General features: G+C 41.7%; 1 protein-coding gene across 3 annotated transcripts; it reads right to left on the bottom strand.

The window, feature by feature from the left end:
• ZHX1 (zinc fingers and homeoboxes 1) lies at positions 1–27,604 on the bottom strand. 3 transcript variants are annotated; one of them, XM_054057521.1, is made up of 4 exons: positions 27,370–27,604; positions 26,353–26,462; positions 6,568–9,952; positions 1–239 (listed from the first exon to the last, which is right to left on the bottom strand). In XM_054057521.1, exon 3 carries the CDS (start codon positions 9,734–9,736, stop codon positions 7,112–7,114), a length of 2,625 nt encoding a protein of 874 aa, XP_053913496.1. In that variant the 5' UTR covers positions 9,737–9,952; positions 26,353–26,462; positions 27,370–27,604; the 3' UTR covers positions 1–239; positions 6,568–7,111. The 3 variants fall into 3 exon arrangements, with proteins under 3 accessions (XP_053913496.1, XP_053913498.1, XP_053913497.1); XM_054057523.1 differs by having other exon boundaries at positions 7,563–9,952; positions 27,370–27,602; XM_054057522.1 differs by lacking the exon at positions 27,370–27,604 and adding an exon at positions 26,561–27,085.
• Between the last annotated feature and the right edge of the window lie 323 nt (positions 27,605–27,927).

Raw genomic sequence — 27,927 nt, 5'->3', positions numbered from 1 at the left:
TTTTTTTCTTTCTTTTTTTACAAGCTGTCTTTTAATCAGTCTTCTATTTACAGTGCAGAACTTCTGCCAACTGCAGTAGTTTAACTTTGGCACAACACTAAGTTCCAATCCTTTTGAGTATTCAAGTCCTGTGTGTGTCCAAAAATTTTCTTGGTTTCATGAAAGATTAGGCCCATTCACAGTTAACCAGTTATCTTGAACTTTTTCAAGAACTGCTTCCCCTTCACCACACTGGGCAGCTACAAAGGAAAGACACTGTAAGCTATTGCATCATTCAAAAGAAACTCTTCATTCTAAACAGTGACAGTATTGTTCCTTCCTTTAACGTCACATACACAGACGGATCACACAGACGGCTACATACTGGACACCTTCCAAAAACCTTGCTGGTCGTTAGTGAATCGTCTTCCTCATACTTCAAATACATAACAACGTGTTAACTTAATTTAATTTCACATGTCAAACAGGACATTTAAATATATTGCAATATATTATAGAAAATTGCAAAGCGCCATCATTTCTGTAAACGAGATCGACACTTGTTAACTCTCCCGTGCACATGAAGAGCAGTACCTAGTGCCACATTTTCTATACAATATAAAGCCTTCTCAGGTTGGGCAACTTATTTTAGTGCATTTCTGTTCAGTCTGTAAGCAAACGTGCAGATAGCCAACTATGCCAAACTGGAAAAACTTTAGTAAGCTGGAACTGCAGGCAGGGGAATGTTTTGAAATCAATGGAGCTCTTGTGGTTGATCATTTCGTATCACAGATGAAGACTTGAATCTTCTGTCAGCATAGCAGATTCTTTAGGGAAAATTTAATGACAGGTATCAAGTATTGAATAAGCATAAGGAAATACTTTCATCAACTGGGACACAAATACTACGCATTTTAGCACATTCTAAGTTATACACAGTCCAATGTTCATATAGTAACCTTATCTCTAAAATACTTGAGAAACCCCAAATCACTTTTATGCCACAGTATTATAACCAAGGATCAGTTACTTTATCCACTGCTGTAGTGCAACCTGCTCTAGAATAAAAGAAAAAAAGCAAAAGGCAAAAAAAAAACCCAAACCCAAAAAAACCCAAACCGAAAATAAAGGGGCCTCACACTTCCCAACTTCGGAAGCAGAGGTAAGTACCATTGCCAACCACAACACAAAGATCCATGTTGCAATCCAGCCAGCACACTCTGAGGTGTAGATTCACCTCGCCCAATTTCAGATGTCTGTAGTGTCAGCATCTGCCCACAAGCCACGTGTAGCAGAGTTTAGGGTGCAGTCCGTCTGACCAAACCCAGGCATTTAGGATAAGCTGGCTCCCATTCACTAGGTTTACTTAGTAGCTACGGTGTGCCACTCAAATGCAGACATCAACACACAATCAGATGAATCCCAGTCTAACCTATGAAAAGTGTGATGGGATCCTCAGTTACCACTCCACATTTTACAACATTGTCAGTCTGTTTTGCCATGACTATATACTAAAAAAAAGTGCAGATGCTCTTCACCACAGGAGAAAAAAACGCCCAAAGCTTGGACCATTAAACTTGAGAACACTCGCTGTAACCCACTTGTGCTTCAAAATGTCCCTTTTTAAAGGTGTGAAAATGACAGAAATTTGAGCTATTGAGCGTGTATAGGTAGCTATTAAGAGGATTTTTCACTTTCTGTTACAACTTTCATTTTAAAATCTCTTCCTACAGCATTTCAATACATCACCAAACCTCAAGTAACTTGACCCAGTAAGTTTGTGCTAGACTACTTGCTAAATCTACTTATCCTAGGATATCACAAGCTTGATGGAGAATACAGGTGTAACCGGGCACTGTTCAGGGCAGAGAAAGAGCCCTCTACCAGCCCTTCCCATCTCTAAGTTACATGATAATTCCAGGTATTATGAACAACTCTCAACAGTTTTACTACTCTCTGATGGTCAATACTATCTTTTCATTACTACTGAACGTAGGCAAAATAATTTTCCAAGAAAAAAATAAATTAAATCAAAGAAAGCTATATTTCATTGCACTCTATTCTTGTGTATTCAGGTTAGGGCAAGGGTATTTAATATTACAGAAACTCAAAGATTATCTTCTCTCCTTGGGAGATATGAACATACAGATAGAAGACTCAGGTGGAAGATGCAAATCGATACTGTCATATTTACAGAAGCAAATACTGACATCCAGCTTGAACGTACACTACTCCATTAAGTGCAAAAGAAAATGCTCCCCACTTTAAACTCAGCATAGCTGTCAGTGACTGCTGTGCTCTCATGTCAGAGGAAAATGGAGGAGGAAAAGACTTTGCATCTTTGGGCTTTCTGGCCTACGGGGACTGTGTAAGGTCATGAATCACTTTGCAGGGGCTCTTGAAATGTTTTCCCTGTTCCGCAGAGAAGGGAGTGCATTTGTCTGCCTGAAGGTTCCTTGGCAAACAAGAAAATAAGCTTTTGCCCAAAGTCAGCAAATCATGCATTAGAAAAATTATTTCATGTCATGTGCAGACTTTGCAAGAGCTTCCTTCTCAATACTATATTGCATACATCATGAAAAAGCAGTTTTTAAATGGTACCGGACATGGTTAAAAAGGGAATGGCCTCACTTACTACAGCGTGTATTGGAGATCATCCACTAAATTCTAATCATGAGGTACAGGATATCTTTCCTCTCCTCTGCTTTCAAAAGAATGCAGTGATTTTGATGTGCTAAAAGTGAGAGATTGCAATACTTTACCTGTTCTGTCAGAACAGCAAGAGTAAAACTTGTTTTGCTTATTAACTTCCAGGTAAGTGAACTCTGAAGGGCAAGCAAAAGTCAAAAGCCTTTAAGCTTCTGCATTTTCCCTTCTTTCTACTTCTTACAAGCCAGTGCTCTGTTAGTTCATTCTACCCTCCAGGGAGGAATAGGTTTGACTTTTTAGAACAAACACTAACCTTGGGGTCAGTGAAAGGCAGATACTGGGAAGAAAGCACTATTTAAGACGGAATCGTGCTCCTTCATTGAACTCAGAAGCAAGAGCAAAACATGCCATGAAGCAGCGCGATAGTGACGCTAACATGCTTCACCCAGTTGTGACACTGCTTGCTTTCTTTTAGCCCTTCTCCCTCTCCCTTCTGGCAGAGGATTATCTTTATTCCTTAGCTGAATTCCAGAGACAGCAGATCACGTGCTCCTGGCAGAAACATCAGATGAAGAGGAAAGCTCTGCCTTAGCTCTAAAGGAGCTGGTGCTCACAGCTGAGTTCTGAAATAGTGTTCCCAACAAAGACTGAGAACAAACCAGCTACCTAGAGGTAAGATCTGAGCAAGATCAAAGAGTTTCTTCCTCTCACTGTCAACGGCAATCACAGAGGCCTCATGATTACCTCAAACCTAAGAGGTGAAGCTTGACAGAAATACAGAAAACATACTACAGGCTCACCTACACACAGTCCTTCACCGAGTGGGGAAATCAACAAACTCCCACAGGGACACTCATCCCAGGGTAGAGGTATTTTCCTCTTCCTTTCCCACTGTCAACATAGCTCAGTCCAAGTGACTTCCACAACACCCTGCTACAAGAGGGAGCCAGGCTGCCAGGGCACACTGTTGGTGAGCACAGCAATGCTCAGATTCATCAAATTAAGACACTGGTTGATATGTTGAAATTCAGGAAGTTTCCTCTATGTAACTGGTAGAATGAGAAGGTGCCATACATATCCTCCCCATCCACCAAGAAATCTGTTTCCCTCAGGTGAATACAGAACGTGCCTTGGGCGCTGAAGTAGGCAGCTCAGCAGCCTAAGGTTGGCTGAGATGAATCTGGGCTAAACCACTGCCACCAGCAGCTTTGAGTCCCCACCAGCCACAACCACAAGTCACAGATAAAACAGACCAGCATGCTGACAGTGCTTTCCAGCTTTTCCTGTTAGCTTTGATGTGGGAGGCCTCTAGAAGAGTTTCCTTCTCTCTCCTTATGCACTGCAAATATACTCATGCTGTAAACGTGACATAAACTGTTAATTAATGGACTCAGCTTGTTCAAAAAGAAGTAACAGACAGATTATGAGCAATAATGAATGCACACAACTGCTCTCTTCAGGCTGAACCCACCCAGATTTTTCTGATCCTTGGCACAACTGAAAGGTTTACAACGTGCATGCAGCCCAAAGGAAAGAAGTGTACTCTGCATCACTAACTAACCGACCCACAGCACATGGTTTAATTTAAATTGTATATTCTGCAAAGAGACTGTGTTCCTCAACGGGCTTTACATACTATTATAAACATTGGAATACATGGAACTGTAATATTTCCAGCAACTGAAAACGTGGCCCAGTATACATGAGCCACCATCTCTGACCATTTTACTGAAAGAAGACGTCCAATCCAAATATATTTAGCCTGATAAACAATGTATTTCCTCTTCCTGTGTTTTTCAGACCAGATGTGCTAAGGCCTACCAATGTAGCTGAGTGTTATGTAACAGAACACTGCCAAAATGGAAATTTTCCCAGTTCAATCATATAATTAACTCTGGTCTTCATTTTTTCTCATCTTTTAAAGAAAGTCACATTTAATGCTAGCATAAATGCAGGCTCTATTAACAAAAAATGTAGATGTTTATTTGGACAGGTCGCTTGGTTGTTTTTTTTGGGTTTTTTTAAGAAAATTTTTCTGTGTCAATCTTAAGGATTAAGGCAACTCCAGATTTTGTTTGCTAGAGGCATATTCCCAAGGATTTTAAGGATTTGCTTTAGTATTTTTTTAAACTTAAAAATAGCATCTCTTTCCCTACTAGCTCCGTTCTTTCCCACTCAACGAGTACTTTTTTTGATCCTGTGTTCCCAGCAGAGCTTGACGCTAACATTAATATTTCTAGTAATTGCTGGTATCTACGACAGCCTCTCCAGACCACTACCAGCCAAATAGGAATACCTCTCACCTGCATGTATCAGTCAGTGCTGAAAAGGACAGATACACCACCTCACTTCCAGTGGGAAGCACTCCAGCAAAATACGCTGAGAACACAGTTTTGCTTCTTTCCCACCCCCAAGTTAAACAGAGGGATTCCTGGCTAGTCCTCTCTAGCGCTGCTGGCTACTGTGTGCCTCAAAGATTTGAGCCTAAGAAGCCAGGAAATCATTTCATCATCAAATCCATGTCATACACCAAAAGCTATTACCTTTTAGTTTCCAGCAACCTCAAATAGTCAAACAAGTTCACTCTGGTAAATGACCTCCACACAGAACACCCTCCTGCAACTAAGGCAGCTCATTCAATCTGGGAGCAGAAGGGCAGCTACAAGTGTCCAGAGCGGAAGGCGAGTTATCAATATTTTTTTCTCAGACATCATTCCCTGGGGTTCACTCACTATCAGGTATGAAAACCAGATCTAACATGGACTGCTCTGCTTCCGAAAATCGTTAACTAGGACTTTCTTGGTCTTTTGACAGCTATCACACTGAGGAAGAAAAAGTAATTCCAGATTAGGTTCTTGGAAAAGTAGAAACATTAAGACACATTTTCTCTGCACTGATCTGTCTCTCACTGAACATCACGCACAGGAGCCTTCAGAGAAGATGCTGCAGATGTACAAAAGGAGGCTGCTAGTACCCTTGCCACTAGTGCCAGCGTAAAAGCAAGCAATGCTTGCGACAGCAGCACCAATTCATCATCTTTTGACACCTAAAGTAACTTAGCCCTAAAAAATGCAGACCAACAGTAGCAGGAACACAAACTACTCTTCCTTGGAGTAGCAGTTCTCTAGGATGCCAGACACCTGCCCTAAAGTTACTTCTGTGAATTTGGTCCACTGTTTTTACACTGGTAATTCAAACTCTACTATGATTTCAATGTCTTAAATGACAGCTTTTATTCTGTTTTAAAGACACTTATTCAAGATGTAGATGTTTTGTATCAGATTAAACTATTTCTGGAGTTCAGTTCAGGCAGATCAAATCACCTCTACAACTATGTGTGTTCACCCAGCAGCCCTATGAACAACCAGCATAGTGGCGAGCTCAATCTGTTAAGATGAATTTAAGTTAAACCTGCACACAAATCATTCAACTGAGCTGTCGCTGAAGAACAATTAAACACTACTATGTTTATCATTCCTAAGCATTTAAAAGCCATGTTTGAGAAATAAACATTGCCACAACTTACTTGAAAACCTTTCTTACTACCACCCAAAGACGCTTTTCTTCTCTGTATCTGTGTATTCTTACAAACCCCAAAGCAATTCTGAACAACTTTTAGGAAGTTTCCACTTCACGTTTACCTTAAATTTCAGTGTAAGATTTCAAGAAATTATTCTTAAGGTAGAAATATACGCTTTTCTTAGCATTTCCAACAAAGGAAAGAAAGCACAAGCTAAGAAATGAATGTTACTATCAACTGCATCAAGTCTGCCAGGCATTTAAATTAAATTGATGTAGGATATACTGAATAATGTAACGAAAAACATCTTCTAACATTAGACTCATTCAATTAACTCATAGTTATCAACAAGGAATATTTCAGCACAAGTTCTGTAAACCCAAAACACTCTGACGATACGCAAAAGGTGCCAATATCACCTCTTTTTTGTACACCAAGCAATCCTCACTCCTAGCTTCACTGATTCCTTTGTTACACTTTTCCCCTTCTCTTTTGAACTTAAGAAATAAACCCGGGCTTTGAAACCTCTCAGGTGAAGCGATGTTTGCAAAAAGACATCTCAGATTTTTGTTTTTTCCTCCTTCACAAGCAGGCAATGTTCTCCTACATCAATGAAAAAAATGTGTCTGTGGTTTTTTTGGAATTAACATAAGGCAATTAAATATTGAGAAACAGTCACGTGAAGGATGAACATGAACCTTCCCATAAGTAATGTGGAAGAGGAGGAGCCGAAATGGATCCGATTTATAACCCCACGTCCTAGGCTAGGCCTGAGGATGTCCATCTCTTGTAGCTAGGAAGCAAATAGTTGTTGCCTGCACAGGTAGCATCTTGCCCATGTTCTTTTAGGTGCAAGGAAGATGCAAAGCAGGTGCTTGCTAAACTGAAGGCCAGGAAACATCAGCTGGCTCCTCACCATAACATCAAACCGAATTCACAGGCTTTTGGCCCCCAAACTGCACATCAATCTGATTTTGAAAGTTTACGCTTAACATGTCTGGGGGGTTCCCAAGTATCACTATCATCTGTTTCTTCCTCATCTTCCTGATCTTCCAGCATTTCGTCTTCCTCCTCATTCTCATCAAACAGCTCTATTCCAAGTTCTAATCTTCTTTGCCTCTCTGCAAACCACTCTCTGACCTGCTCATATCCCATGTGAGATTTGGCTACCAGTTCATCGAGGTCTTGCTCATTAAGGAATTTGTGCTTCATATAGTAATCCTTCAGGATTGCTGCTCCAGTTTTGAATTTTATGACAGACACCCCTCTGTCCCAGCAATTTAACCTCTTGCTTCCCCGAGGCCTCCCTCGAGGCCTCCCTCTCCCCCTCCCTTTTGGTCTTCCTCTCCCTCTCTTTCTTGAAAAGCCCTGGCCGTTCACACTGTTTGGACTGGCGCTCTGGTAATAATAATACCATTTCAATCCACCATTTTTCCAGGCGTAGCGAGTATCTCCAAACCAGCTCACAATTTCTGATCTTGGGAGTCCAGTTTCTTCTGCCAGCTTGTTGTATTCTTGTGGAGATGGCCACTGAGTACGGACAAAGGAACTTTTAAGCATGTGCAACTGCTCTGGTGATTTTTTGCCTATTTTGCTCGAAGTAGAACTCCCTGATTTTGCTCCTGCTGCTCCATCTCCCACAGATGTTTCTCCAGCCTCTTCTTTTGAGCTGCCAGCATTGCTCTCATTCAAGTCCGCTCCCTCTTCCTTCAAGACATTTGACTTCCTTCTATCTGTAAACCAGGCATCAATCTCTCTCCTGGTGAGTTTGGTTTGGGCTCTTAACCTATTCATCTCTTCATCGGTAAGGACAGGGTTATTCAGAAAACTCGCCTGGAGGACTTGCAGCTGTTCAGCAGTCTTCTCTTTGAATTTCTGTGGGGTGAAATCAGGAAAAGCGCTCCATGATGACTTGCTCTGCGGAGTGACTCCCGTTGGGGACTCATTCATTTCATCGCTTGAATCAATAACAATGGTGGCACATGAATCACTGTTGAGATGAATCCCATGATTATTCTTTGAGTTTCTCTGATTGTAGCGTGTATCACTGAACCACTTTTTGATCTCTCCTTTAGTAAGGCCTGTAATTTTCATAAGTCTAACAATTTCCGAGTCTTGAGGAAACTGATTTTTAAGGTAGCTCACTTTCAATTCTGCCAGTTGTTCCTTTGTTTTTTTTGCTCGGATGCCAAAGGAGTCAGGGTTTACTAGCGTGGATTCATTTTTGATAGGCTGAGGGGCTGGAACGGCAGCTACTTGTTTGGTTTCTGCAACAGGCTGAGCAGTGTGAATCTGACTCTTCTGTAACTGTGTTTGGTTTGGGACTCCCGCTACGGTCAAAGCTATTGGGGCTGTTACTGGTAACGTATTTGCACCTGCAACTTGAGTGAGAACAAGTCCTGGCTGACCAACTATTTGGCATGTCTGTAAAATTGAAGGTAAACCATTGCTAGCAGCGGAAATGTGTGCTGGAATAACAGTAATTGTCTGTGGCACAGTATGCACTGTGCCATTAAATTGTTTCCTCCTTGCTTCCTCCACTTCTTCTGGCGTCCAGCTCACACCGTGTTTCAGACGCTGGGCAGAAAACCATATTTTAATCTGCTCCTCTGTGTACTTAGCTTGAGTGGAAAGAACAGTGATTTCTGACATTGTTGGATATGGAAATTTGTTGTAGGTGTTAAGCAAAAGAGGATTGTTATCCAAAGCAGTATTATAAGCTGGAATGCTATTAACAGGTATCAGGACTTTTGGAATCACGTTTGAGTTCTGTGGAGCTGTAACAGCTGTTATAACCTGTGCCACCCCGGGCTGCAGCACTGGTGCTGGAGTCACTACCGCACCAGCCACATCCGCTGCACTGCAAACAACTGAATGGCTCGCTTTTGACTCAGAGACTGCTGGCAGTGGGTTTTCTACTACTTCTTCAGAGTTTGGCTCATTTTCAGCTCCCTTTTCTTCACCAGGAATGTCTTCAACTACATTGTGGAAAACAGCAATACGTTTAGTCTCGGGTTTGTTTTTCATCATTTTCATAATAGGAGTTTTGCTAATTGAGATCCCTGATGAGGGGACATCAGGAGAGTCAGCCTGTTCAGCGTTTTCCTCTCTAACAAAACTCCCATCAAAAGTGAGATCATTTACTGTTTGTTCAAAGATTGTCTGATTATTACGCTTCACCATGGTCAATTTAAAATTCTCCTCTCCAGGGTGGTACTTCAAATTATGTTCTGAGAGGGCATCGTATCTTTTGGTAAGGAAATTGCATTCTACACAAACGTAGGATGAATTTAATACTACGTTGGGATGTTCTGAATCCACATGGAAAGTAAACATATTGAGATCTGGAGTCTGAAAAGTACAGTATTTACACTCGTAACCACCTTCTACCTTATTTGTATTTTTCTGATTGTCTGAATCCATACCCTCATGAACATCCTCATCACTTGTTACGCTCTCTGCTGTAGGGTTATCTGTTGGCGCAAGTATAGGTGGTACTTCCTCCAAGTCTGATACTGTTTCTAGATCCGGATCCTGCTCATTGGCTAATACCATGCATGGTGTTGTTGATTTTCGTTTACTTGCCATGCCTGTTTGTGGAAATGATACTGACTGCTCAGATACAGACTTCACTTCAAGCTCTTTTTGATTAATAATAATGGCTTTCGGTACTTCAAGTCAGTTCTTGTAAAGTCTCAACATTTATCCTATTAGCAGCTTTTCTTTTGTAGTGCAATCAGATTAAAGATAGATAGTTGAGGACGAGATGTCGAGACATGATGTTTTAAACTCCACATCCACCACCTGTAGCAAAAAAGAGACAGTGGAATTAGTGCAACTTAAAGAGTAACTTCTGTTCTGCTATATATTATGGCTTAAGGTATTTCAGCCCTTTGGGGTTCAATCTGCCAGTGTTCATCCCCTGAAACCAGCAGATCCATTCCAAGAAGGATAGTTGAAGCTAGAAAGGCTAAATCCAATCCACTTACTACAGTTTGAAATCCACTTACTAGAGGTTTTTGTCAAAGCAGTGGAAGACATAAAACACAGAATGGTGTAAAACAGGTAACTTGCTGACTGCTTTTCTCCAGAAGGCTTTTTCTTGGTACAATCCTGAGGTCAGTTGTCCTACATAATTTTTGCAGTCTTGCCTTTGGACTGCTTTGCCTTATACTATGACAAATTCTCTCGACTGCTCTGTGAGCTCAAGTTCTCCCTATCACAAACTCAACCCCAGTATGACACCTCTACTACTGACCCTGTCACATCTTTAATGTCAGATGATGTGAAGGGTCCAAGAAGAGGCAGGTTTAGAGTGTTTTTCTGTTGTATTATCTGTATGAGCATGTGCAGAGCCTCTCTCCCAAGTCTGGAAAAAGGCAAAACAATTCCTTTTTAAGGCACTTTGACAGACAAAAGGTGATTATCCTTTCTTCCTAGCTCCCCAAATGTCATTCTCCAATTGAAGACCAATCCTAAACCAATAAAAGTTGATTGCCACCACACAGCAATTAACTAAAATCTGTTTTCATGCCTTTATGCATTAACAGGGACATGATTGATTGCATGAACCATACCAGAAAGAAAAAGCATTAAAGATTGATACAGCAAGCAGAAGCCAAACAAAATTATGCATTCTCTGTTTAGAATTCCTCGTCGATTTCTAAGAAAATCTGAAGCACCACCAAATAAAGTTGAGGCCTACAGAAATTCGGAGAATAAATATATTGTTAAATAGCATAGAATGGAGTGAATTTTACCCCACAGGGACCATTAGTCTGTTGGAAATCATGCACAAACTTCTACAGAAGGTTATAAACTCTGTAATAGTTTTCTTACTGAAATAAAATCAGGCACCAATTTCTTATACCAAAATCCCACAGGTAAATGAATTTTTAGACAGCAGAATATCATCGGCTTCCCAAAAGCAGGGACAAGCTCAAGCTCAAGGGGAATACTCATCAGCCTTTTCAGAAGGTTTAGAAAGGGAATAGCATGTAACACGTTAAAAAACTTCAGGCTAGCTTTGTTCATGACAAAGTCTTAAAGGACAAAGAACAGTGTAAACGGAAGAATGGCAGTTACAAGAAAAGGGAAGGGGGAAAGAAATACTCTTTTTCACTGTACAATAAAATGATTCTTCTTTTTTGATTATGGGAGGGCAGAGGATGTGGATAGGAAGGAAGATAAATAATTATTAGCTTTTTCCTCAGGCAAAAGACAGAAGTGTTCATCCACAGCCACCAGCCAGTGCTACTCTATAAACTGTTTCTGAAAGTGTGTGGCTTGCCTCACTTTGTCATAAAAATCCTCCCCAAATGTTTATAAGAGTCACCCTCTGCACTACTTCCATACTTATATCCAAAGTGCACAGCGTGACATGATAGACTTTTTATGCCAAGGATATGGTTACATGGCATTAAGGACACTGACAATGCTCAATAAATCTTGGGTAATCATCATTACAGGATGACAATAATTTAATAGTCCTGGAGTTGAAAGACACCCTTCTTTTGAATGTTAATGCTAGCAGTCTGTAAAACTGCACAGAAGTGTAAAATATATTTATTTATGTATATACAAGGTGTGTATGGCAGGTCACCTCACTTATCTTTGCCATGAGAGAACCACGAAGCAAAGCTAAATGGATCCATTTGTCTCAGTGCCCTGAGAGACAAGAGGTAGAACATTCTTATCCGTACTGTTGTTCTGTGGGGCTAGCGGGCTCTTCACAAAAGAAAGACAACTGCCAAGACTCAAATGTTGAGCAACGCTCTTGGGAAGAGCTGGGTGGTATTACCTAATCTTTCTGCAATCTTGAGTAAAATTTCAGAAATGCCCATTTTCAAAAGCTACTTAACTGCTAGTTCTGCTGACCGAAGCTGAAGTTTGGGAAGTGGCTGCGGTAGTCTGTAGCACCTCATCCGCAGCACAGAGGATCTAGACAGAAGGAAGCCCGAGCAAGTGAGGGCACAGAGCACAAGTGAAAGTAACATTTGACCTGATGCACAGTGTTGAAGCATGTTTGAGGTAAGGGCGGAGATAATAAATAATATGTGGAACCTCTCCAACAAATCAATGTGGTTTTCTCCTATCCTCTCATCCATCCAACAGTGTTCACAGTGCCTGTAAGCCCACAGGACCATGTGCAATTGCAACACCTGCATAATGTACTTTTGGCTAAAATCTCTGTATCACATCTCTGTCTGCTGTGGTTCAGTTTTGCTCATGGTGCATAGGCAGATTACACAATCCTTCCACTGTTTACCAACCCAGCAACACGTTTCTTTGATGTGAGCAGGCCTCAGACAAAAAAAGCTGCACTTATGCCCTTCTGACTAAACTACGTAAGATTTTTTTTTTTTTTAAAGGATGTTGTGATTTCAAAAATCCTGTTTAATTCAGGTCCGTGAACAGCTATGGCAGCATTCACTAAAATCTCAAAGCCAGATGCTCTCCCTCCTCTACAGACTTTACAAAAACTTCTGTTCCTTTCTCCTTGGCACTAATCGGATTATTCCATCTGTAGCACCCTGCCTGACGCGTTCTCTCAGTTTACCAGGGGATTATGAAAACTCACACTCAAGTAGTTTTATCAAACCAATTATGCACCACCTTTGTACTACAGTTCTTCTATTAACACCTCTGTGCTGCTTACAGGAATGCCATGTGGGAGCCCAACATGTATCCTGACTTCAGTAAGATTTGCAACATCCCACTCCAGTAGGCCAATTACCCCTGCAAAACACGCAACCAGACTGGCTTGGCATGGTCTGGTTTTGACAAATCGACCTTTTTAAGAACCTCGTTACAATTCTCTAGGTTCTTACAGACTGCTTTTTAGTAAATTCTTCCTGTATTGTCCCAGCAATGAAGATCTATTGACCGATCTGTGATCCCCTACATATACTCCTCTGCTCACATGTGCCCCTCATTTGAGACCAGGTACTATGTTTGCATGTCTCAAGTTCTGTGGGTTCTCCCTCTCACCCTCCATGAATCCCTGGAGGTAATCACTAATGGTTGTGAGATTGCTCTGGCTTGTCCCTTACATACTTCACAGTCAAATACATGACTTAATGGTGATTAAAATGTTCTATTTTTATCTGGACTGTATTTTTATCCTTCACTGTTAACACTGAAATTATATTGTGCAATTTGGTTTGCAGTGAATATCCCAGTTATTTGCTTTATGTCAAAAGCAGCATTTTTAAATGAAAGAATCTGGAGAAAAATTTACAATTAATTGCACTTTTGATCTCTCTAGACATTTATCATTGCAACCCCCTTCTGTAATTTTACCTCAGATTCTCAGACAACTGACATTCCTAGCAAAACCAGCCCATGGAACAGATGTTTTCCCAAGAACATAAAAAAGTAAGGGCAGGCAACTTTTTTGAAGGTCCAGGATCTTATATTTTTATCTTTGAGCAGGCAATTGCTCAGGATACTGATCTTCAGAAACAGACCATAAACAGTAAATAATCCCAAATCATTAATAATTATAAAGACAGTTGTTTTCTCCAGAGTGGAATTCAACGTTTCAGTTGCCTCTATAGCAGATTTGGATACAGATTTATATAAATACTTTCTAAATGCAGGCAGAAATCTTCTGCCCCTTTGATTATAGTTTGAGAAGGAAAAGACAAAGTGTTGATAGCAGAAGATACACATGAAAGAACCTATTTCTAGCACAATATTTTACCAATGTAAACCCCGCACCCCCCTTGGAGTAGCTGATGCAGGAAGAAAATAAAATAAATGAGTTTACATAAAACGTTCACTGTGTGTTCAGGTTGTACGCATCATGAAAAGGCATTTCTCCCTGCTTGCTGTATGGCACTTCCAACCAGCGTGCAGGAAGAGTGTGCCAACAAAAAAATCCAAACTCAAAGAATTTTAAGAACATGCACAAAAGGGGTGGCTCAGGAGAAGATGAAGTAATAGAAACTGCTTCTAACTTCTAAAACCACCTAGATTACAAATCATCTACCAGCTCTCTCAACACAGGAAATGTTTTTTCTTGTTATGGCTTCTGATTAATTCATGACAATATGCACTTGTCGATCCTCTGTTTAGCCTCTTTCTAACTATTACCATTTAGAGTAGACATATCCATGTCCAAAACCATTCTGCACAGAGCTTAGTCAAGGCTAATCTACTCTGATCCTGTGCTGCCTCTCAACAAGAAGGGTGAAGAACTTTGTTTCATAGTGCCATTTTCTTCAGTTGTTCATTACATGCAAAGTTCAGAGGGTGTAACTGCTTACAGTTCCAAAATAAAGCCAAATCTCTACCTAAATCCTGCAATAGTCACATTTGAATCTGGTTCTAATTCAACACAGGAGCAAAACTTGCCAAACTGATTTCAGCAGGATTTCACACGTGCTACAATACAAGCGCATACTCGGGGCCTTTGTCGCATTACACTTTGTAGTGAGGTAGGTACGTACCAGAAGCTGTTGCACTGCTGCCCACATACAGCTCCAAGGCACTTGAGCACTGGGAAGCTAACACGAAGCCCAGCAGAGGCTGAAAGGAGCCACAGGACATGCAATTAGACCTACTCGGTTATCTTTTAGCCCCAGTGGTTTTGAAAGGTTATAAGCAGATTCCATCAAAGCCAGAACTGACCACTAAATAACCTAGATTCTCTTTCTCTTTTCTCCATTACAGAAAATCCTCCAGATACCTCTACAGTGAGCACAGCAATTTGTGCCATTGCTTTTGACACATGAAGCCATAACCACTAATCATACAGAAGCTACACAGAAGTGACAAGCACTTAACAATCACAGGTGCACTGATGAAGTACCTTTAACATATAAGGTGTGTGTCTCTGCTCCTCAGTCACACAAGCATGTCTTTGCTATGTGACCTCGTCCCCTTGGGAGCCAAATCTCACACAGGCAGGTTTTTTTTTTTTTTCCTGCCCTCTAAAGTGTTAAAATTGTGAGCACTCAGTACTTTTAACATCAGGCACCTTTGCATGATTATTCTTGAAAGTGAGTATCAAACTTAGGGATACTTTTTTTGCATAGTTACAGCTGTTTTGTTTTGCTTGCTGTGCTGTTACACAGGAAAAGGAAAGGAGGAAGAATTATTGACCTGAAAAGATATTTAAACGTATTCAGGGCTGAATAAACACTCAATTCCCGCTGCAAAATGTTTCATATTGGCTTTTTTAAAAAATAGAACAGTAAAAAAAGGATTAATTTTAAAAATTGTTTATCAAAAACTTTCTCCTTCAAACATCAAAGCAAAAAGGTTTTATTCACTCAGGATTTCCTTCTTTAAAATGAAACAATCTGGCACAGACATGATTTCACAAAATGTTCCTTTCAACTTGAATTTGAATTTTTTTTCCCCAGACAAAAAATTTCTAGATACCTTGGTTTTCCCAGGCTCTAGGCTGGTGCTGGAAGTACAAGACCTGCCTTTCACTTCCTGACGCCGGAGTCCCCAGACACCCTACAGCTTCTTCAGAGGCCAAAGCAGCAGTCCTACAGATGGTCTCCTTTGCCAGATAGCCCGACTCATTCCCTAGTCATCCTTCATGCTACACAGGAACCCCCACGCTTTTATAGGTGACACAGCTCAGCACAGATTGTCTCCCTCTCCTCCACTGATTGCAACTAACTGCAAGTACCCTTGTCACACTGGAAACCAGATTTCAAATCGGCTGCTACCTGCTTTCATTAATATTTGCCTGTCACTGTAGCAAAATCACCTCTTCTCAAGAGCAATTAACAGTATTGAGAGTGCTACCCTTACACAAGCAGGACTAGGTCTCAGGGCATACCAGCTCCCAGTGGTTTCATGCCTTGTGCTAGGCCAGTGGCATTTGCAGGAGCATGGCAGCTTAAGGACTACACTGATGCCTGCCAATACAATAACCTAGACAGACAGAAGATGAGAATCCACTTAATACAGGTGGTTTAAAGTGGCCTGCAAGTGTGCATGATGGGCATAAAAGCATGACCAAGAGCAGGCAACAAAACACCCTGCAAGTACTACCCTGGATATAAAAAGGTGGCAATAAATTATGACTCATAATTTGGCCAATTTTTTTTTTTTTTTTAACCAGCTGAATGCATTACTCAGGTCTCAGGGCTTGATCCTTGCCAAATATCAAGTTCCCCAAAGCACAGAGCTGTTCATAAAAAGGAAGACAATATACAGCTTTTACATTGAGACTGCCTCTATTCCTCTCCTCACTTCCCTCCTCACTGTTAATTTTCCTCTAGAAACAACTGAATGTTCCCCCAAAACTCAAGGAACAGAGAACAGCAGCCTCCAAACAGAAACAATGTGTGAGAATTTCTCCTTTCAATGATCAGAAGAAATCGAAAACAAGGGCTTACAATGGATTCACCAAGTGACACTAAGAAATGCTGTTACATGTTCCATACGTACATGCAGACTTGTATACACCAGGTTACAGACACATAATTTCAGTAACTTTGAAAGGATCCCAAAATACTCAAATTAATATATAAACACAGTGTTTGTATGTACCAACGTTTTAAGAATGGGGAAAAACAAGGACTTGGGAGTGTCACTTGAAAAGTAAAAAAAAATTACAGTTCTATTGCATGGACCTAGGTCAGCACGTGTCAAGGTGAAGACTTCAAGGCATGTTTTCAAGGCTGCAACTACTCTTCAGAGCCTGCTCTACCACTTAGACCACCATGTGCTTCCTCAGAGCCTCTTCTGCATGCCCTTGACCCACTCATTTCCCACCTCATGCCTCCCTTAAAGCCTTCTCCAGTCTCTTAACTCTGATACCACTTTGTGAGAAGGTCAAGGACAACAGAGTGCATTAGAAGTCCTTTATTTTCTTTGCCATGTGATTTGCTTCTCCACTTAGGAAGTAAAAAATGTGACTTCAGAGACAATATTTTAAGAAAGCTTTTTAATGTGCCTCCAGAACGCTTCCAGTGTCATGCAACAGCTTTACTACTGTAAGCTGAATCACATAAATTAATGACATACACAACCAAGTCCCTACTGACAGACTTCTCCACACTGGAGAGATGTTGAAAAACGTTGTGTTCATGCTTACAAGCACAACTGATCTTACAGAAATTATTCAGGGTGTTACCCTGTGACCTGATCCAACCAACTTTCACAACACAAATACAATACTTAAGTTTTCCTCTACATATTCAGGGTCTTTACTGTTAAGTGCAGGTATTCCCAATACAGCTCAAAATTACTGCCAGGACCAGGGTAAGGCTTCAAGCTAGCCCAAATTTACCTGCCTCTCACTGCAACACCAACACACTCTAGGTCTACTACAGATGAATATCACCTTGGGGCATGGTTATGTACAGTAGCAGCATTGAGATGCTGGTGACGTACCACAACCAGTTGTCTGGAAACACCTGCTGGGAACTTTCAGGGACTTTCCATCCCTGGAAGTTTTCAAAACTTGGTAAGACTCCAAACAACCCTATCTACCGTCACATTTAATTTTGCTTTGAGCAGGGGGCTGGACTAGATGATATCCATGAAGTCCCTTCTACTCTAGTTTTTCTCCCCTGGATTCTGGGATGTTTCAGCTTGTAACTAAAAGGAAGGAGGCAGCCCAAACTGCCTGCATAAACACTCTCTGCTGGTCTCAACTATCTAATAAGATACCACCATGTACCAAGTTAACCTTTGTGAAAAGCAAAGCATTCTTATTTGCAACAGTGACCTGATTCCACCCCCCTGCTGAGCCGTGTACTGTACTACTGAGATGCTCCTGCTGATTTCTGTGGGAGATAATGTTGTATTCTGTGTGTGACAAAGACTGATCCCCCCTTCCTCCCCCCTCCATCATGCATTCACAGAGTGGATAAACATCGTTCACTGCCAATCAGCCCAGTGACAAAAAAGGTAACAGATAGGGGACTACAGAGCCTTCCAAGTATAACATGCAGAATAAAAAGCTGAATCTCCTACGGTCACCTGCGGGAGTCAGAGAGATGACTGTGTACTCAAGTTACTGTGGAATAATGAAGGGTCTTAAAGAGTCGGCAGACCAGAACAAGTCTCCCAGCCCACAGTACAGGGAGCTGGGGGTTTGCAGTTACCATGTTTAACACGTTCTACTTCACAAGCGCTGCTGCATTAGGAGCCCAGCAACGCAGTCCCACACTACTCCCAACTCACCTAAAAACAGACCCTTCAAAGCAGTGGCAAACTAACCCCGCAAGAGCCATCAGGTCTTTCACTGGACTGGTCCCCTGCTCCACTGTTATCCAGGCTGATGCCCCAAACGGCTGTGAACCTCACCTTGTGACTGACTTTCCACCAGACGTGACCCCTCTCCTACACACTCAGAGCCCCGTTTGAGAGGAAACCCCTCACTTTGGGAGCCACTGGTTGAGGCAAGCTGGAGGCTGCATTTTCTGCCTTGCTCTGCTGGAGCTGCCTGACACAGGAGAAACCGTTGCAGGAGAAACACAAACCTCCCATGTACTGTCCTGGCAGGGAAATTAGTGTGGCATACCAAAAACTGACTTCCCAGCTTCACTCTCTCATATATGAGCATAATGGTGGAAAATTAGCACAAAAGGATTTAAGTGGACAGTATATGGATAAGCAAAAGGCTCTGCTTAGAATGAATAGCCGTGAGGTTGCTTTCTTTTTATTGCACTGGATTTAAATATCATAAAAAATTAGAATAGTTCTGTTTTAAAATAAATAGGTATTTTAAAGCTGCATAAATATCTTAGGGCCAAAATCATACTCTCACTGATTCAAATGAGAACGGGCAGTAGAATTTTATTTAAAAATACTGCATGTACTGATAAAACACATTTAAAAAGCAACAAAAAAGCCTAAATAAAAAGACACAGCACAAAACAGGGCAGCATCAGAGTTGACGGGGGCAGAAGGAAGAATGAGTATTATGTTTAAACTTCCTATTATTTAAAGAAAATGAAAATTAGCTTTAGTTAGAAACACTGTTAATCTACATTAATGTTTCAAGAAAACAATGAACACATTCCCTCCTATGAGTAACACCTATCTAACTTATCAACATTAACCAGTCATTCTCATTAACAGTATAGATGACTGCCTGAAGTACTGCTCTAACTGTAAACAGAGATTTTATTATTGGAATAAAAGCACTGAGCAAAAACCCCTCAGTATTAAAATGGGGATTAGTTTGTATAATTATCATTTTTTAGGAGCAAGTTGTCTCAGTTAACCAAGGTGGAAATTCTTGGTGCATACAACTGAATTAGCAGCAGTCAGTGACTAACCTTAGAGACAGACATTTGCTTTACAGAATCAGCACTTAAAAAAATTAATTATTATTTCCTGAATGATACAAGTGTCCTGTTTTCTATGTAAGATCTCTGATTCAGGACTGAGCATGAGCTCTGCCAGCCCTAAAATCTTAACAGACATGGGATACGTCATCACAGGAACAACATATTTAATATAGTAAGTATAAAAAAGTATCATATTTTGCCTTATTAATCTGTATTAAAATAAATAGTAATGCATGAATAAATATATCCTTAGATATTCTACATATAAGCAGTAGTCTAATGAATAATACAAACATGTTATGCTGTTTAGGGGAATTTTTAATTTAATATTGATTCCCAAACAAATGCAGTTTGACATAGATTTGGAATAACAGGAAGTAATCATTATCTGAAAAACATGACATGCATAATTCACTATTTTCTAAGAAAACGACAAAACCTAAAAATTTATACTGTGAGTGAATGTATGTTGAGATAAAGGACTGATAAAGTAAACACAAATATGATTTATCCCTTTCCAAAACAAAACTCTGCGACCTACCACAACATCAAACAATGAGAATAATTTGCCATTTATGAAATTTATCAAAAGCATAAATGCAATTCAAGATTAGAAGTAATTATTTAAATCAAGGTTCCCTGCATACGGATTTAAGCTGTCATTAAATCACCTATTTTAAACTGTTCTGCCTCCGATCACTTATTCCAGTTTCCGTATATTAGTTCTGTTTTTGAATTAAAGCATTAGTTAAATGATATCTGAGAAGAGAGAGGGGAATACAAAGATTGGTCAGGAAAGGCAAGGCAAGCAATGGCTACTGTCATTATTACTATCAACCAAATTACAAGAGCCCAGGATCCGACTGGGGTGTGGTACTCAAAGAGAATGTTTATGAGACCGTCCAAGTTTAGCATAAGAGAAGAGGCAGCCCTGGAAACCCCATGTGAATAAGTTGCATCTGTTGTAGGCAGCTCCAGCAAAATGTTACTGGTTCACTAGCCTGGGGCAAGCTGCTTTTTCCCTTCCCCCCTCTTTTCTTTCCCTTTTCTGACAGCCAAGTACAATATTAGCTTGTTTTTTTTTTTTTTTTTTTTTTTTCCATCATCAAGCTAAGGCCGGGTGAGAATATTTTGTCTAGACTAATAAATGTTTGTACGGATTTTGCAAGACTGGTTTATGGGAACAGAATCCACTTTTTGTTTTTCTGCTGGAAAAAGCAGCATTAAAAGCAAATGAGCACCGTCATGCATTTGTTTTAAATTGCATATTACAGCACTGCTATTTTGTGTGCAATCAATAGATAATTTGGAAGAAAAAATGCTTTTAAAATTCAAAGCTATCCCTGAGCAGCTAAGGTTCTCTTGGAAACTGAAGGAGGAGTCTGAAATTATTGTTCTTTTGTTTGCATCCCCCAGTGGGAAAGGCAGCACACAACTAGAAACCACTGTGCTTTGAGGCAGCATGAATCATTAAGAATAAAGATCAACCCCCCTTCATTTGAACATTAGATATTAAAACTGAATCTAGGACAAAGGTAAATTGAACGGACTCTTTCCTTCCCAAGCAGTTATTGGGTTAAATAAAACATCAAAGGGACTATATAAATCTTGTAACTTCCACTAACAAAATGAATAAGGATACCTACATTTCACAAAACACAGGCTGTCTAGATCCCAGTTATAAGCATCAACTTAATCAGTGGAAATTACTGGGATATGCATGGGCCAAAACCTACATTTTCTTTTTTAGTATTTGTTTTGGAGGGCGGGGTATCTGAAGATGAAATGGCTGACCAAGCTTTTTATTTCATTGCTTTGGGTGGAAATGACTGAGTCTTTCTACACAAAGTAGTGCAGAGAAGCTGCTCTGGTGCAAAGCAACCTCAAGTCCCAACCCTCCAGCAAGCTCTCACCCTCAGCCTGTCCCTTTCTTGAGTCAGCTCTCTGCAGCATCTGGACTGAAAACGTTGCCTGGCAAGGAAGAGGGCTCCAGTCCAGTAATTTACAGATAGTAATTTCATGAGGATTACACCCAGAAACAGAATATTCACTCAAATAAAGGAGCATATATCCACAAATTCTGCCCTTGGAACCAGCTGGTGTCCATTTGCATCGAGACTAAACTGCAGTCAAAGTACTGCGTACTCTTTGTCAGCAGAGGTATATGTGACCACTGTCATCATCCACACAACCATTGACACACTGGAAAGCTTACAAAGCAAAGGATTCTGACGTAAAATTTCAGGGTATCCAGTAACATGAAACATCTCCCTTTCTAAACATTATATACAATGATTATTACGTATTTTTCTAAGGATGTGGGCACTATTTACTATATGTGCAAACAATAAACTTACTTCACTTCAATATTACTCTTTTTTTCCCACCTCTTCCCTCCCTTCCACAAACAAAACAAACACCGGATATTAGCAAGGCCTTATTTTTCCCCTGGAGGAACAAAATGACTACAGAATTAAAAAAAACAAAACAAAGCAAAAAAGGCTCCCAAACCAACCACTACTTGTCAAGAATCAGATTTAAAATTAATGTTTGTGGACTGCAAGATAAAACACCTCAAGCTGTAATCATCTCGCAAAAACATTAGTCTCTTTCAGTCTTAAAAATGAAATAAAAAAATCAGTTCTCTGCTCACCCTACAAACTCCTCCAACAAATTTAAGCGAAACGTGTGAAGAAGTCAAATTTTAAACACTCATAAGATACAGAGAATAACGTTGTGTGGGTTTGCATCATATTGAAACAGATACCTACAATACCAGCAGGGATCCTGTACAGGCACCAATCCCTCAAACCGATCGATGCACAAAAACTTGAACTCATGTGACACTCCAGGTATGGTGAAACTTTTGCCTGTCCAAATCCCCACTGAGAAGTTTGGAGGACAGAGAGTTGTAAGTATTCAACACTTCAAACAAGACTGGACATCATGGAATGATGAATGCTCAAAAAATTCCACCCCAACTACAGATATGTTTCATCTTGCCAAGAACCCTACTGAGAAACAGAAACCCCTGAGTTTTCACGTTTGCTCCATACAGCTCACTTGCCAACTGCTGCCAAGTGCCTAACTGCTCCCCATACAGCTCCAATTTGCAGAGCCCTCAGCTCCAGTTGCTGCTGATGAAGGTAGATGAGCTACATAGAGATAGCATTTTTTTTGCATTGAAAATATTCTAAAGATTAACAAAGAATGGGGAGTTTTTGAAGAAGACACAGCTGTAACTAAGGTTTAACTCACAGACTTCTACAGTCCAGGAAGTAATAATCATTCTTTCCCGACTCCATCCCCACTGTGTCCTCTTCACTCTTTTTAGGACATACAACATTCCAAGATCTCATTTTGACCTAACTACCAAAAGAGAGCCTTACACCTATGCACAGAGCCAGGAGGAGAGTATTAAAATCAACAGCATTTTGACATACAAAGCATGTCTTTCCATTGCAATACAGGGAGGAAGGCGATCATATTAGTATCATGTTTGTTTAGGTTAATATACCTCAATTTTTAGTGAAGTCAAGTTTAAGAGACCTCTACCAAGAGTGCTTCAAGCTAGACAAACATGCATTTCCATGAAGTTCTTAGCACCTCTGTACCGTAAGATAATGTTAAAATAATAAACACTCCTAACCCACGAACAGGGATTCAACCCTTAAAACCTATATGAAATGATTGCCTAATTCACAGTATCTATTGTAAGCTAACAGTTATTCCCCATCCAACAGATGTGGTTCACAAGATGCTTTGAAGATTCAGAGTGCTGAACATGTGGAACTTCATCATAACCACTGGAAAGTTCAAGACCTCATTTCTGTCTGTCTGGTGGGGTGACTTTGGCACTCACAGTGCTCACAGAATGATACTGGCTTTGCCAGCAAGCAAGGGCTGGCGTTATCCACATCTCATTACACAGTTCTGTCTGCCCACTTTTTAAGCAAAACTGCCAGCCTCAAGGCGTGCTTGAGCAACGACTTCAAATTGTGGGTCCCCTCGCAGTGTATTAAATTCCTTCAACTCCTAGTGAGACCCATGGATAAGGAAGGTGAGCAGCAGATGGCTAAATGCCACCGGGGAAGGCCAAGGTGCATGGAATGAACCTAAAATACCAAACTCACTTTCTTAAATTGCTCCAAACACAATTTGAAGCCAGTTGTTTGGAAATTTAGCCTACTGAACTCCTTTAGACCTGTCAGGGACAAGCAGAGGTCAAGCTGCTACAGGTTTGCAACATTAAGGTCTTTGCTATCTTTGACATCATTTAATGAAAGCAAAAAGTAGCATATTGAAAGCTCTTCCAACATTTTTCCTAAAAGTTCTCCCATCAAGCCACATCTGTCCCTCTGTTAGTCATCAGCAATTTTCCTAGCTTCTGTGCGTTGGCATGACATTGCTCTTTTTATCATCTGAATACTATAGTAAATGCACTCTGCATTCGAGTTCTTGCCCTCTTAGATCATACTCTTTTTCACTGAATTCTATTGAACTTATAACATTTACTATGATCCCAGAGCTCTTAAGGATAAAAAAAGTGGTACACATCTTCCCACAAGCAACAGTAGCCTTTTGCTCAATTTGGGGTGATTTCTGAAGCTGGTTAAAAGGATCCACTGGTAGTAGAGACACTGTTCTATGAAATATGTTGTAGTTCACCAAACTCTGAAGGATAAGAAAAAGACTTGAGTGGACCTTCTAATGTTCCTTCCAGTTCCTTTACAGAAACACAACAGAACTGGAAATGAACACCATCAGTTAAAGTGATGCAAGGCACAGAATTACAAAATGCCATCTGGTTGGTACAGGATAAGGAGATGTGATGGGACTACTTGGGAAGGTCCTGAACTAGCCACAAGAAATTGAAAAAAACGAGAAAAGAAAAGGAGAGACAATGAATTGGAATAAGGACAATAAACTGGAAATAATAATAATACTAATAAAGATGAAAACATAAGTGTTCACATCACTTTGATGGCCTGAAGAAAGAAGCTGCTTTAATGTCTAATTTGACAATACTAGAAACTTAATACTAACCACACAAAATCATATTCTTATAGGTATACGTTCAAAGGTGATGCTATTCACACCTAGTGTGGAGAAACAGCATCGCTGCCTATTTAGGAAAGAGCGAGTAAACAAAAGAAAAATGGAAATGGCAATATGTTGAGAATTGCATCACTTTAAACAAGTAACTGACAGCTTAGAAGCAAACCATCTTGGACATTTATGGATCAATGACCCTGCATCTAAAGCATAAGGAGAGGGAACACTGACCGCTAATACACAGAAGAGAACAGCACGTCTATGCACTCAGCTAAAAATGTTCAGAACCTTCCCCCACGCCATGACCCCAAAAAAGTGTTACCACATAGGACTTCTAATCAACAAATGCTAAAGAGATCATTCTGTAAATTTTGCAACAGGCTCAGGATTTCTAAAAATGAGAAAAAATAAAAATACCAAATTTGACATGATGGAATTTTTCACTAGACCTCAGCCTGAAGATCAAGAGAAACTGATCACCAAAATAAAGATTAGCTATAGCTGAGCTACCAGCTATTGTATCTTGGTTATATTTGTTATGTACAAACAGAATAAAACTCAGTTTATACTAAGCAATTGCCACTTCAGAAGTTCTACTTCCATAAAGCTGGAAAGAAATCCTAAACTCGGACCAGAGAAAAGAATCTGACTTCAAAGATATATGACTGTTTCTTAAATACTCTTCTAAAGTCATATCCAAACAAAAGGGTGACCAATCATAACTAGACCAAAAAGTGAACCAAAATTTAATCCTTTCTGTCAGACTACATAAAAACAAAGGGAAAAACAGGGGGAAAGCTCAAGGACAGCAATGAGCTTAAGTGAAATGCTACAGACTGCTCGGTAAAGCAAAAGACACAAAACCCAGTCTTTTTGGTACATTAGAAACAAAAGGAATCCAAAAATAGTACAAAATCCATTATGTGATAGAAATTCTTCAGTACTAAGAAATCTACAAAAGGCAGATCTTCAATAAGCAGCTCTAACAGTCTCCAACGATCTATTGGTACACAGTGATAACTATAGTCTGTTCCAGTATTAACCAATAGTGATAAATGACAGCAATTAAAAGCTAGGCACCAGGCCAGGGCATCCAGCTAAAGCACGCACAGGTCATCAAGGTTGTTGCAAGAGAGGAAATAATCCAAAGAGAGTTGTAAGAACTATTAAGAGAGTAGAAAAGAAAAGCTCCAGCTCAACCTGCTATGTTTTAGAGAGACAAGTTTGGGGACAGTTGTATACACACAAGCAGCGGGCTTTTCAGTCCAGCAAAGGCACAAGAACCACTAGCGTGAAGTTAGAAGCAAATCATTTCAGTTACAAAAAATGGCATCTACTTGAACTGCTTCACGGGAATTTATTTAACAGCACAAGTGAAACAGACTGCCCTGCTGGCAATGTTTAAAGACAGTAACACAAGGGTTTTCTAAATGATGAGTGCTTGCTCAAAGAGGTGGTAATTCAGGACAGCCCTACAGTTTGCATCATGCAGGTTGTTTCTGGAAGTGCTCACAAGCTTTCTTTTTTTCCCACTAAATCCTTCTATGCAAAAACAAACAAAAACCATACTGCTGGTCAAAACCAACAGCATAGCTTTTAGAATTCCTCCCTCATTCCTACATTTAATGGAATACGTTCTTTACATGTAACAAGTTTCATACCAAAATCAACTTTTTACTTGTATTTATATGCACTTTGACCAGTATGCTATCTCCATTTTAAAAATAAGCAGCACCTATCGCAGCTTGTAGGCCAAGAGACATCTTAGCCTGCAGCGTTCTACATGACACCTTGTGCAAAGTACTCTTCTCCATCCTTCCGATAACTATTTAACCCAGCAGAAGTCCAAGCAGCAGAGACATAAGCACAAGCACCTACCAGATAACATTCACTGTTGCAGACACTCGAGCCCTTCCAGAGATCCAGAACTGCCTCCATTACATGGTTTATTGAAGCCGGTGTCGATCTCCAGCGCTGTGCATCCCGATCTAAGGGAGAGCCGAGCGTCAGAGCACGCCCCGAACCCCAGGCATCTTCCCCAGAAGAGCACACCAGACATATCTCTCTCAACTTTCCCCGCACACACCCTCCACGCTCGCCCCCGCCGCGGGGCGCACGGCGATTCCAGAGCCACAACTTCATGGCTCGCTGGCTGCTGTCAGTCCGTCTGTCTGCCTTCCTGTCCGTCCGAGCGCCGGCTGGGATGCACGCAGCCCAGGGACACCGGCAGGGAGGCAACTCGCCAGCTCCTCCGGAACTGAACCGCTCGCCTTCTCCTTCTCCCCACAGGCGGCTCGGACCAATGTTCCTCCCTGCAGCGAGCGAAGTCCCGAAAGCTCAGGCTGGGGAAGAGGAGAGAAGCGGGGGGGGGAAAGCAGGGAAGACACGAAAGAGGAGGGAAGACACAGGGAAGAAGAAGGAAACACGGAGACAGCAGGGAAGCAGGGGGACAGGAGGGAAGGCACAGAGAAGATCAGGGAAGCGGGGGGAGAGGAGAGAAGGCCCTGGGAAAAGGAAGGAAACACGGGGACAGGAGGGAAGAGAGGGAAAAGCAGGGAAGCACGGGAACACGAGGGAAGGCGCTGGGAAGAGCAGGGAAGCGGAGGGAGAGGAGGTAAGCGGGGGACAGGAGGGAAGCACTGGAACGAGGAAGGAAGCACGGGGAAAAGCAGGGAAATACCGGAAAGAGGGGAAGGCGGGGGGGACAGGAGGGAAGCGAGGGAAGAGCAGGGGGACAGCAGGGAAGCAGAGGAGGGAAGCGCGGGGACAGGAGATGCTCCCCGGGGTTTAACCGGAGGGACGCAGGCAGCGGTTCACAGTGACGCCCCGGCTTCCCTCGGGCGCTGCCCCTCGCCCACACGGGACACCGCCGGCCACTGCCCGCGCAGCCCCTACCTGCGGCACCGCCTCCCTCCCGCCTGCGCTCACGGCCGCGCCGCCATCTTGCGGCCGCCCCGGCCCCGCGCTCCTCCGGGGGCGGCGGGCGAGCCCACGCCTCCCAGCGCCGCCCGGGCTCTCCCCTCGCCGCCCGCGGCGCCCGCTCGCATCGCCCCGGCGCCTTCTGCCCCCCCGCCCCAGCGCGGTGCGCGGCGGGGCCGCCGCCGCCTCAGCCTCCCTGCCGGGGAGCGGCAGCGGGGGCGGAGCCGCTTCGCAGCGCCGCCCGCCCGCGGGGAGGGACCGCGGGTCCGCTGTGCCCGAGGGTCCTGCTGCTGCCGGGGGCTCCTGGTGTCCCCGGAGTCCCGCGAGCCCCGGAGGCTCCGAGGAGAAAAGAAACACCCCTCTCCTTGCTCAGTTAGAGCTTCTGCTGCCGTCTTGTAAATAAGACCCGTCTAAAGTCCAGTTCTAGGCTCCCCTAAAGTCATCTGAAGTTCCAGTGCCTGATACTGATAGGAATGGTTGGACTCGATGATCCAAGAAGTCTTCCAACCTGGCGAGTCTATGATTCTGTGAAAC

Source organism: Cuculus canorus, chromosome 2, assembly GCF_017976375.1.
Source record: "Cuculus canorus isolate bCucCan1 chromosome 2, bCucCan1.pri, whole genome shotgun sequence".
Taxonomy (NCBI): Eukaryota; Metazoa; Chordata; class Aves; order Cuculiformes; family Cuculidae; genus Cuculus; species Cuculus canorus.
Note: the sequence above shows the minus strand (reverse complement) of the source record. Positions and strands in the feature narration are given on the sequence as shown.

What these genes read in the sequence shown, in the direction of transcription:
- ZHX1 (XM_054057521.1), bottom strand. Translation starts at nt 9,736, where the DNA reads ATGGCAAGTAAACGAAAATCAACAACACCATGCATGGTATTAGCCAAT.